The sequence below is a fragment of the Anneissia japonica genome, unplaced genomic scaffold (assembly GCF_011630105.1).
Source record: "Anneissia japonica isolate Jap-2015-1 unplaced genomic scaffold, ASM1163010v1 scaffold1792_len1028045_cov167, whole genome shotgun sequence".
Taxonomy (NCBI): Eukaryota; Metazoa; Echinodermata; class Crinoidea; order Comatulida; family Comatulidae; genus Anneissia; species Anneissia japonica.
This window is the reverse complement of record NW_022742319.1, coordinates 543,027-555,164: the sequence shown is the minus strand read 5'-3', so window position 1 is coordinate 555,164 and position 12,138 is coordinate 543,027. Positions and strand designations below refer to the sequence as shown.

Below are 12,138 nucleotides of genomic sequence, written 5' to 3'. Positions count from 1 at the left end.
ATTGTATACAGATCATATTTTGATTTCTATACAAACGCCTTAATAAATTGTTTCATTGAAATTCAATTCCTATTCAAGCAACTAATCCGTTACATAATACTGCATAACTGTACTTTAACTTTCAATAAATACTTCAATACTTTCAATATTACTACAGCTAACCCCGTTCATAAGCCGAATCTCTTCAACGATTCGGATTCTCGAACACCTAGAGTGGCGTTAGCGGAAGATGTGGCGCTTACGTACCTCTTTGATGAAGGTCAGGGCTCTAAACAGGAAGGAGTCATGTTCCAGTGGTGGATACAGACAGAGCATGGTCTCGTGTTCTTGTCAAGTGATTCCAGTCTACTGAACTTCACCACATCCTCGTTTTATACAAGTCAAAAGCAATGGTTAGTTAAAAGGAGAGGGAGGTTATAGTACCTAATAATTACAGGGCACCAAACGGTTGTTTGCTGCCCTATGTGCCAAGAGGCATATGGGCAGAAGTAAGTAAGTAAGCCGGTTGTTTGTTGATACCAAAATAGTGATGAGGATGAGGATGATGATAGTGATGCTGATGGTGACGATGATTATTCTGAAGATAACAATTATGAAGAATATAAAGATGATGGTCACTAGGGTGATGATGAAAATGATGATGATAATGATGATGATGATGAAGATGATGATGGTAATAATGATGAAGAAGCTGATAATTATGCAGAAGAAGTGATAGTAATAATAATTATGATTACTATTACTACTACTGCCACTACTACTACTACTACTACTGCTACTACTCCACTGCTACTGTTGTTGCTACTACTACTAAATAATAATAATAATAATATTAATATTAATAATAATAATAATAATAATAATAATAATAATAATAATAATAATAATAATAATAATAATAATAATAATAAAATGAAAATGTGATGCTAAATTAAACAGAGGCGATTCTGATAATGATGACAAAGTTATTTTGTATAATTTGAATTAGGTTATAACATCACGATATACGTTTTATAGGCCTACGGTTTTTTTGGCTTGTTATTTTTGGTTTTTAGAATTCTAGACGGTCAATCGGAACCAAACTTTAAAATAAAAATTAAGACCAATTAAGGAAAACGCTGTAAGTGCTATGTAAACCTGTTTAGTGTCACCTCCATTCTTCCACAGGGAGTCAAAATATAATTAAAAGATGAATTAAATAAAACAGCTGAAAGGATGAGAGATCAAAGGGCAATAGAAGGAATTGTTTTTATCATACCTGCGTTCCACAATAAAACCAATTCAATGAGATATCCTTTAAATATATGTATATTTTTAAAATTTTGAAATAGATCCGGATATCGAAGGCCTACAACGATGGGATGTATTTATATCGCACAGTGGTTCAGACAATGACTGGCATTTTGTGTTTGGAACACTTAGAGGGTACCTGGAGCAGAACGGTTACACGGTCTGTCTTGCTGAGCGAGATTTTATTCCAGGCACAAGTGAGATTATAGACCTTCATATTAGTTTAAATATTTTTAGCGCAATTGTACATTTTACATTTTCTATCTACAATTTTTTATATCACTTTCTGTATATATTTTGTAGTTGTCAATTTTGTGCTGTTTTTAAATATTGTTAATTAATACACAATTCAGGCATGCGGTGCAATGGGCCTATATGTATTTTTTTTGTTGTTGTAAGAATTGAATAAATATACCTCAATATATTGAATACCTATAAAATACCTTAGTAGATTGTTATAATATTTTTCTCCAACTTCTACCAGTGACTAAAGTCATCGTCATCTGCGCTGAAGAGCATTGCATTATACCATTGACCTTGACTGCATAAACATTTATTATTATTTAATTATCCCTATTTATTATAATTATTCTATTATTATCATTCATCGCTAGTGACATTCTTATTCCTATTGCTATTTGTATTACTACTTACATTTTTATTGCTATTATTATTATTATGATTATTATTATTATTATTATTATTATTATTATTATGATTATTATTATTTTTATTATCATTATCATTATCATTATCATTATCATTATCATTATCATTATCATTATTATCATTATTATCATTATTATCATTATTATCATTATTATTATTATTATTATTATTATTATTATTATTATTTTTATTATTTAGATATACAAGAAGAGTACGTTAGTAACATAAGTCGGAGCGTACGAACAATAGTGGTGATCAGCAGTGATTACCTGCATAGCCCGCACTGCAACTTCCAACTATCAGCCGCCCTCGACATGTTCCAAGAACGCAAAACAAAGATAATCTCAATAATTTACAACAATATTTCCTCTAAGGATATACACGAATTTCATCCCAAGTTGGCGAGCGTCTTGAGGATACTACCAGCCGTGCGATGGACGGATAGTCATGGTTCTGATAATGTAGAAGATATTTGTAGAAGGCTTAATGCGTGTTTGCCTCGGCCATCAAAATTAACAATAGAGGAGGATAATGACCAATTGACCTCCAAATCTCAGAAAGAAATCGAATTCACTAAAAAACCTACTTCAGAGAAATATGAATTGTAGTTTCAATAACTTCAGAAGATTCATTTTCCCTAATTATATATGCTTTTCGCAGCTTTATTGCATTTTCTTACGATGGAGAAGTAGACCAATTCCAAACCTTAAATGTATGACAATATCAAGCCCCTACATTAATGGTGACAGTTAAAAACTCTTGGTTTATTTAACATGAGATTGTTTAACTTCATTAAGGTATTATCATTGTGTTCTTTTAATATAGGGCTATTTTGCTTTAGGCCTATTAAATTATAGTTTATACTATGATAGAGGACGTAAAAGATGTGTATAAGAGACAGTATATATTCTATGAGCTCTCACTGGCTAAATCCAGGAGCCCCAATCCCAAAGGGGAAAAATGAGCATAATGGGCCACCTTAAGCAGTAAATTTAAAAAAGTCCCGAATTTCAGAAGGGACATGTCCCAAAATCATAAAAAGATGAGATGATCTGCGTGACATGTAGTGGTTGTAATATATGTAAGAAAATAACTGAACAATAACCGCTAAATAAACATTTACAAACATAGAATATGGCTAAATATTGAAATTTTTGTTTCATGACAGCAGATTAAAATGACGTAACTATCATAATATTTTGTGTGAAAGCACATCCTAGTTGCTATCCTCCAGATATTTTCAAGAGCCTCCTATAACCTATTTGATAGGGTAACCATAGAGGAGCACCAAACTCTATGCTCTATGATAAGGCGAACAAACGAAAGGATTGTTGCATAAAATTAACCTCAAGCATAGATGCTCTTGAAGTAACGTGAGCGACATACTGTCACCAAATAAAGTTGGAGGCAACATATGACACCAAGGTGTTAGTAGGAATCGACAATCTATATAAATAAGACAGAACAATTATTTTGTCTGATCTCCTTCTAGTTACCAAACGAGAAATTCTTAATATTTTACATTCTGAGGGGTGGAATGAAATTAAAAAAAATAAAATATTAAGCTCGGACCAATGAAAAGATTAAAAGACCAACTTCGAAATTTCACAATAATATTTAAGTACGCCCTATAAAAATTTAAAAAAAGAGGAAAGTCCACCATAAAGAACCACAGATACAGTATCTATGAAGTTTTGTGAAAAGAGTGGAGTGACAAACTGGATCAAATGAACTGCTGCAATAAATAGAAATAACATCAATATGAAGAGCTTTCCTCATCAACAGTCTGTGCCCAGTGTTCAAGGCAAAGGAGAGTTTTTTTGCAGGACCTACTTTTTACAAAACCATGTTGGCAATCGGAAATGAAACATACAATTTTTGTAATTTGGTCCACACCAACTTCCCTTCAGCAATGTTCCCACCACTGAACAAAGAGAGATTTCAATGTCTATAATTATTATGTTTATACTACATACATTCTTTAGCCACTTTTAAAAAAAGTGGATCACTTCTTTTCAATTGGAATTGCACCGAGTTCGATTGACATACTGTAATAAAGATTCTACTTAAGGTTATAATATATAATATACCGGTACACCTTACACTTATTTTTAACATAGACATACGAAGTGATTTCATCTGGTCCTGTGGTTTCCCAAATTTTAACTTATTAATTAATTAATTATTTTATTTAAGTTATGCATGTGTAAGTGAAATAAATACAATTGAAAAAATAATTTACATTGTATACTCCCCAGAGGTCTGAAGATGTCATGCTTACAAAATAATGTTACAATGACGTGTAGAAACACGCTATCTCTTCATCGGGTTCTATTATTATATTATCTAGCGCCGTGAACACAACTGCAGTATGTGCTTCTGTCATCCTATCAAAGATAATAAATAGAAGATCAAGCATGATAGAGCAGTTCGCAATATAGTGGAACCTCCATGAGCATATCATTTGTTTGGCGAGATTACCTCTAGTTTGCTTGTTTCATTAGTTTCTTCACTCCATCAAATAATTTTCCTCCATTCTCGAGAGGGCGGACGTTCCATCTATTTTAATGCAAACTACGCGAGAGCTCATTCTTCTGCTCTGAGTTCTTTGATCCTATTAAAAACTGATGACCTATGTTGATGTAGTAATTAAGACATTGGAAATTCGAATGCATAAGCTGCACATCAAAGTGTCACATAAAATTCGCTAAAGATCCACTTAAGAACCTACTTTTTTAATAGCAAACAAATGGAAGTGTAATTTGCATTTCCAAATCTCAGAGAATTCACTAAAAACCTACTTCGGAGAAATGAACTGTAGTTTTAGTTTTTAATAGCAAAAGAAAGTGTAAGTGTAATTTCATATTCTAGGTTTAATTACCATACCTATTCAATAATTACCTCTTTTATAAATTTCACCTTCTTGCTTACTGTGTTCTGACGATTTGAATATCTTAAAAATAATCATTTCCCGAAATTGTAAATTCTCTAGGCAGGTATATTGTTGTACTGTATAAGGCGGCCAAAATTATACATTTTTCATTATATTATTATATGCCACACAACACTCGCACCTAGAGAGTCTGGTTGAAACATAATGTAAACCATTTCATAGCCCGTTAAAAGTCATTTGTATCACTATGTATGGAGGCCCTGAGAATGGTGCTCAGCGTAGGCCTTCAGATGCACGAACAGTACACGAGGTAGCCTGTAGAACCATTGTGACAAAACACACACCATTTGATTGTTTATAATTATGTGTATTGTCAACAGTAATTATGATATACAATAAGCCTATTGAGCGTAAAATCGTTATTGATTCCCACCTTTTAACAAATCGAAGTTGCAAGATGGCGCGTAACTATATGATAAAGAGAATTTATTGATTTCGTAAACAATACGGCTTATCCACACCCCTATTTCCTAGTGGCTATTGGAATAAGTGTTTTCGTCACGGTTCCATATGCATTTTGTTATTTATATATTTCCAGAGTGTGTTAACTCTATACTATCGTTCGAAATTGTTCCACAATGTACACGTGCTGTTCGGTTTGCTATTGCCCACTTTTTAAAGTATCATAATGTACTATAGATGTGATGTCCATTATATTATTTACTATAGGCTTACCAATTAAAGGTTTTATATAATATACTTGGCGCACATATCCAAGTACAATTTCAACGTTGTACCAATTTATAATAAATACTTTACTGATTAATCCCAAATGTAGCGTTTGTCTTCCAGAGCCTCTGCTAAGTCTTTCATAAAAGGTTTGTAGAAATCGTCCAATAGTTTTCGAGTTTCAGGTAGCATCGGGCCAAGCAGATTTGTTCTTCTTGTGTTGGTATTCCTTTGAGGTTTAGTGCAAATTGATGTAATTTCGCTATCACTTAGAGGTCCTGATAATTACACAAAATAAATATTAAAATTCGATAAAAATGGTAAAATAAATATGAATATGAGTGATAAATCCAAAACACTGCCTGTTTAGACTTTAAATTTAATTGTCACAAAAGGATCTATCCAATCAACCAGCCAACCAATCAATCAAAATAAAATAATATAAATGTAAATCAATCAATTAACCGATTGGCTGACCGACTTTTACAAATTTATAAATTATAAATAAATCAATAACTAAATCGATCGATCAACCAAACTCCGTGCTTATTAGTAATACGAATTTGTAGTATATATAAACTTACTTTGCGCCAGAAAATTGTATATTTTCGGAAGTTCTATTGTACAATTTCTCCATTCGTCAGTTCGGAGGAAATAGAGTTGCTGACGAGGAAAAGCCCTCAACCAGTCGCGAACATATATATTGTAATTCCCAATGTCGAGTCTCTGAAAGTAATTAAACATATGCCTGTTAGCTATTTTATAAGCAAATATAGTACAATTGGAGCATTAACATTGATTGTGTAATGACATAGGCCTAGGTCTACAATTATATTGGTGGTGTTGTAGTATAGTATCAAAAATGTACATAGACCCACAATTAAAAATAGAGGACGTAAACGTACACATTATCAAGCACACCCACACACACACACATTCGAGTTATAGCCGGCAAAATAAATATATTTTGTATATTCATAATGTTAAACATATTTACCACCAAGTCATCATGGTATATATATGTACATTTCCTGACATCTAGATGTTGAAGACAGTAGTTGAAACTTTTGATGGACTTTTCAACTAATAAATGAAATATTTCCGGTGACTTGGTCTGGTTCCGATGAAAAAACTTATAATCCGAGTACAATCTGTGGATTATTTGTTGGAAATTATACACGGAAAATGATATTTTGTAAACACCGCTTGACATACATTACAGTAATTTCATATAGCACTATTTCATGAAGATAAGAGCGCTCAAAGCATGGACTAAACAGCTCATTCAGTAACTTTTCTGTTCCCCTTAAAGGTCTCTTTATGTCTAAGCTTCCCAGTAAATCGGTAGGCCACCAGCTACTCGATCGTCTGTCCACAACAGGGGCTGTATACCGGGGTAACCCCATACTCTTCTCCAAAGATGTACTGGGTTCCTTATAGTGCATTTGAGCCAATTGTACACTGGACCTACGGTTTATAGTCCTCATCCTTACCGTATTCCACCTCCAGAACTAGGCGAGCGTGCCGTTCGAACCAGCGCCGATAATGTGCGCGGTGCCCTTGTACTTTATACAATGAGAATCTTTTATGGTAACCGTTCCTTTACCTGGGCTTCAGTTTTCTCTGGAATACCATGCCTATTTGACATACGACAGACAACTTCTGTAAACACTCCTCTTAAGATTTACCCTTTTTAAACGATAAATTTCTTTAAATTAATGGCATTTATTGTGCATTGAGTATATTGAGTATTCAGCATAATGCGCTACAGTATATCATCAGGAGTTGGGTTTTTCACCCATAATAGAAAATCTTGTACGATTTGTGATGATGATGATGATGATGACGATGATGACGACGACGACGACGACGACGACGACGACGACGACGACGACGACGACGACGATTATTATTATTATTATTATTATTATTATTATTATTATTATTTCTTTATTACCATCCTCCGTTTTTATTGTTGCTTTCATTGACATCACTGTTAGCTTTGCTACAGCTTGTATTGTAGCCAGTATTCCGTTTGTAATATTAAAGTCGATGACACGCTGTCAAGGACAAAATAAATACAGTACTCGCAGTCAAATATAAACATTGTCTTGTATATTTCTTAAATATAGCGTTCAGATTAGTTATATAGTTTATCTGGATTATTTGTTTGTTTATTAAAGTTCATTACACAATATTATACAATTAATTTAAATATCAAATAATTCATTTCTTCTAAATTTATCTTACACTCAAGTGGTCCATATCAAGCATAAACAATATGTATAATACACATAATAAAGACTGAAATGACTATAGCGTCATCAGGATAACCTCCAATTGAAAGATAGGTCTACTTGAAAATCATTAAATTGTTCAAACAATTGGGTATTTAGTATACGTTTGCAATGCGCAAAATGAAAGAGTAAATAGATACCAGCGGCAGTAAATACCAGCGGCAGTGAACATGGCGCTATGCGCATACAATATCTATGATTTCTAAGAGGCATTGAGACTTGTTATATAACATAGGCTAGTATGGAAAGCCGAGTCCGCCAAAAATACCATTCCATTCAACAACAATTCAAACGCACCAAATTCAAACCATTCAAACATATTCCAAATGATTCAATAGGACGTCACATCATTCAGGTAATACTCACACCATCACATTCAAGGTGTGACCATCTACCCGTAAAGCAAACCACAATATTCCAGACCATCTAATATAAACTCAAATCGACTAATGAATACAGAAACCGATCAGTCATAAATTACTTAATTCGACGTCAAGACAAACATCTATTATTCGCGTCTTTCTGTTAAAACAACATCATCAAACACAAAAAACATTTCGTTTACTCGTTTGCCCAACCATTGAGCGTGAATCCAACCATTCAGTTGTTTTTCGTTCAACTACTGTGAACACCGAACCATGCAGTGATAACAGTTCATAGCTAATTGTAGTAATTTAAAAACCCGGAGTTTGAAAAGTAGTAAGTAATTTATTAAATTAACGTAACCAGAGAGCGTTAATCAGCGTTAAGTTATCCACATGACCAAAACAAACATAGCCGATTGGTCAGTTTAGAAACAGCATTTGTGTTAATATAATTTCAGATTGAAATTCAGAAAATAAAAATTATAATATTTACCAAAATGAAGTCAAAAAATAATTGTAGGCTAACGGAATTCCAAAACTGGCTGACAACATTTTTTTTACGAAAAAAACCTATGCACTGCTACAAGTTCAATCAATCATGATTACGCAGCGTGTATCGCGGTAAATATGCAGCCATTCTGTCGTGTCGAGATTTCTATTCGACTGGTCGTCTTCGTTGAGTAGAATTTTACCAGTGCGCAGGTGGGCGTGGTTTAACGAATAACGACTAATCGAATACGGCCAATGGACCTTTCAGCTAAGCCTGACCCCTTGGATATTGTAGCTTAGGTCCTACAAAACGACAGTGTTAAAACATACGCAAACGCCGCGTATTCTTGGCCTTGTTCTGATTGTCCAGTTGTTAAGTTTCATTGACACACCAGTGGCGTATCTAGAAGGGGGAAACTCGATGATCAGTTGAGGGGTGCTAATTTGCCAAATAAGGTGATTTTAGGTGATTTTTAACTTGACCGTGATATTTTTTTTGCGGGGTAATGGGGAAGACTTGGGGGAACACGACTAATTTTTTTAGGGCGTGCGCTCCTCGCGTACCGCCTAGATACACCACTGTGACACACCACCGGAAAGGTCTATTGAAAACAAGTGACAATTCAAGCATTACCTACACAAACAGCCTACTGCGCAGAGTATAGCTTTACGAATACATTGATGCAACAGAGTAATCCTATTTATTTAGCCATGTTATATCACAACACTATTACATGTGAGGCCGCTAGCCACTAATGTTTTTGTTCTGGTTGTTATTATGGTTTTTGTTGGTATGGTAGTTGTTTTAATTGTTCATAATCTTGCTAGTATGTTATTATTCTTATTATTATATTATTATTTAGTGATATTATTTCGTTATATATAGGCCTATTGTGCTATTATTGATGTTATTTTTATTCTTTTTAATATTCATTTTCTTCTTATTTTTATTATTTAATTTCACAGACATACCTATCAGTTGGATTTCTAAATATACCGATGATCCTTGCGTCAGGTTGCACCGTACGGATAACGTCAGAATGTGTGTATTCTGGACCACCATCGACATCATCAAGCACGTGGTTATCCCATAGCGTTGACGCAGAGCCGTCTCCTATTAAATGATACAGTGTCTAAATTACAGATACAGTGGCTAATTGTAATATAGTTTAAGTAACAGACTAGCTGGATTAGATAGGCGCGAGAACCTGTACTTAAAATTGCATATTTATGAACCGAAACCAGAAAATGACTTTCAAAACGCTACGCGCGAGACGTACTTCCGCTTACAGCAGACATAATTAAATGCTGATTGGTTAATTTTTGATCCAAGGTCAAAGCTGTCCCCCCCCCCCCCCCCCCCGTTGAATAAAGTCCGGCGTAGAAAAGTTAAACCAGGTGGCACGCCATGCCTAGTTACTATAGGAACAACGCCCGGCTTGAGATAAGCCACCATTCAGACTGCAAAGTGGATAAACCCGGTCAATTAATGAGCCGGGTTTATCCAGAGCAGCGGATTCAATTCAAAATTCAAAATAAATTGGATGGAATGGAACCGGGTGGTATAAATCGATCTCCACGTTTCATGTACACACATTGGCTACCACCAAGTTTAGCCGATTGAGCAACAGCTCTAATCATAAACGGACTAACGAACTGTAAACGCGAACTACGAATAGGCCTACGACAGTATATTTACAACAAACATAGTAGAGAAAAAGTAGATTCGTTTTACCTGAAATAAGACGAGAAGCTAAAATTGAGCCGCCGGTGGTTACTTTCATAACTAACGAAGTCTGTTCGTTTAGGTACCAACTAAAGCTCTTTCCATCTGCAATTACAATAACAATCTATTTTGTCAATGGTATACCACAATAGTCACATCATGCTGCTGAAACATGTACACTGACAATTTAATAATATGAAAATAAGCTACAAGTATTTAAAATGAAACTTCTTCGGAAAATACTCCAGGTATCCCTGCTTGATAAATTGCTTAACACCGAAATTAGGACAAGATTAGTAGGTCAAGAGAAACAATACTGGAGTAAATTTACAAAAAATCAAGTTATTACATTGTAACCTGATGAAAATTTTTGCGGTAATAGTGATAATGATAGAAAAATAATACAATATTGAAAATAATAATAATATGAATAGGTCTGGTAGTAGTAGTAGTAGTAGTAGCTCGTCGGGCAGTCGGGTCAAAAAAAAAAAATAGGTCTAGTTTTCCCATCCCCGCCATTTCCGGCCATCTAGAAGTTTCAATTTTTTTAAATCTCGTTTTGGGAGGAGGGGCCCCCTCCCATATCCACCCTTGGCTCGGGACTCAGATAACGGTGCGCGCTATAGTTACACCCATAAATACTTAGCTCCCCCAGTCGGACATCATAGCCCCCCCCCCTTATAAATTATATCCTAGAGCCGCCACTGCATCGCAGATTTGTCATATGAGTAAATAAAATCTAAGTAAGTAAGAACAATATGACTAATTATATTAATAATGAATTTCTTAGACATACGATATCGACGTCTAGTCCACCACTGTATCTCCTTTGAAACCGGCACGATATCTGGATGCGAATTTATCTTGCTAAGTAAGTCAGTTGTTCCAGATTTTGGCATTCCGGCAACGTAAAAATATGGAAGGCAACGGAGTAAAACTTTGTTCTCATACCAACATGGACTCTTAAAATCTGAATTAAATACCTGTGGCACGGATTGAAGTATCTACAATAGAAAAGAATAGGATTATTTTTGATTTAGCCACAACTACCAAATATTTAATTAAAACTTGGATCAAATAACCACTAAATTACAGAACATCTAATTCGTCCACGTACAAAGGAAAATGTAACCTATGTCATTTAAACTTTACCCAGCATTACAAAATATAGCCTACGTATTGACAACATTTCTAAATTGCAAGTAGGACCACAGGACAAATAGGATTATATATAATACACTTACTAGCGCAAATATGGACTTAAAATACATTATATTTTGGGCTGGTATTCGTTGTAAAATATGAAAATATCTTTGACAAGTTTTGCAAAAATTATACTAAAAGAGCGCGGACATTCCGCAGCGAGGTTTTGAATTCCATGCTCTAACTATACGGTTCATCTCCATTTATCAGTTTTCATATTAGTGTTTGTTAAGTTTCTTTTTTTCTGCATTACTGTTTTAATGTTACTTTTGATGTTTAAGTTGTTTTAAATGGGAAAGAGTATTTTTTAGGGAGAGATGATGTATGAAGAGTACCTTAGTATTTTGATTGTTTTAGAAAAGTTTAGTACTACCACTATATAACGCTTAGGGCTGTCTCTTATACACATCTAGATGTGTATAAGAGACAGTATGTAGTTAACGCGTAGGCTCCTGCAAGAGCACATCAGCATACGCA

The 12,138-nt window shown here is 34.4% G+C and overlaps 2 protein-coding genes and 1 long non-coding RNA gene across 3 annotated transcripts in view; 2 read left to right on the top strand and 1 right to left on the bottom strand.

Annotated features, from left to right (window-relative positions):
• The window catches only part of LOC117119112, a 4,684-nt gene extending 3,901 nt beyond the window's left edge, over positions 1-783 (top strand). The window contains exon 3 of the mRNA XM_033263926.1: positions 158-783. Within this exon, the coding sequence (XP_033119817.1) occupies positions 158-420 (263 nt within the window). The 3' untranslated portion in view covers positions 421-783. The remainder of the gene's footprint in view (positions 1-157) is intronic.
• Positions 784-841: 58 nt separating this feature from the next.
• LOC117119142 lies at positions 842-2,825 on the top strand. Its single transcript, XR_004447140.1, has 2 exons — positions 842-1,487; positions 2,158-2,825. It is a non-coding gene; the product is annotated as an uncharacterized LOC117119142 (long non-coding RNA).
• A 2,378-nt stretch (positions 2,826-5,203) lies between these two features.
• Positions 5,204-11,864, bottom strand: LOC117119111 (carbohydrate sulfotransferase 15-like). Its single transcript, XM_033263925.1, has 7 exons — positions 11,847-11,864; positions 11,255-11,462; positions 10,468-10,563; positions 9,705-9,846; positions 6,579-6,732; positions 6,166-6,307; positions 5,204-5,859 (listed from the first exon to the last, which is right to left on the bottom strand). The coding sequence occupies exons 1-7, from the start codon at positions 11,862-11,864 to the stop codon at positions 5,675-5,677; spliced, it is 945 nt and encodes a 314-aa protein (XP_033119816.1). The 3' UTR covers positions 5,204-5,674.
• Positions 11,865-12,138: the final 274 nt, after the last annotated feature.

Bases quoted from the DNA above. Each gene is read 5' to 3' on its own strand.
- LOC117119111 (XM_033263925.1), bottom strand. The intron at 6,733-9,704 runs GTATGTCTGTGA...AATAATCCACAG, and splicing joins TTTAGAAATCCAACTGATAG to ATTGTACTCGGATTATAAGT. The intron at 6,308-6,578 runs GTAAATATGTTT...AATTACTTTCAG, and splicing joins TATACCATGATGACTTGGTG to AGACTCGACATTGGGAATTA.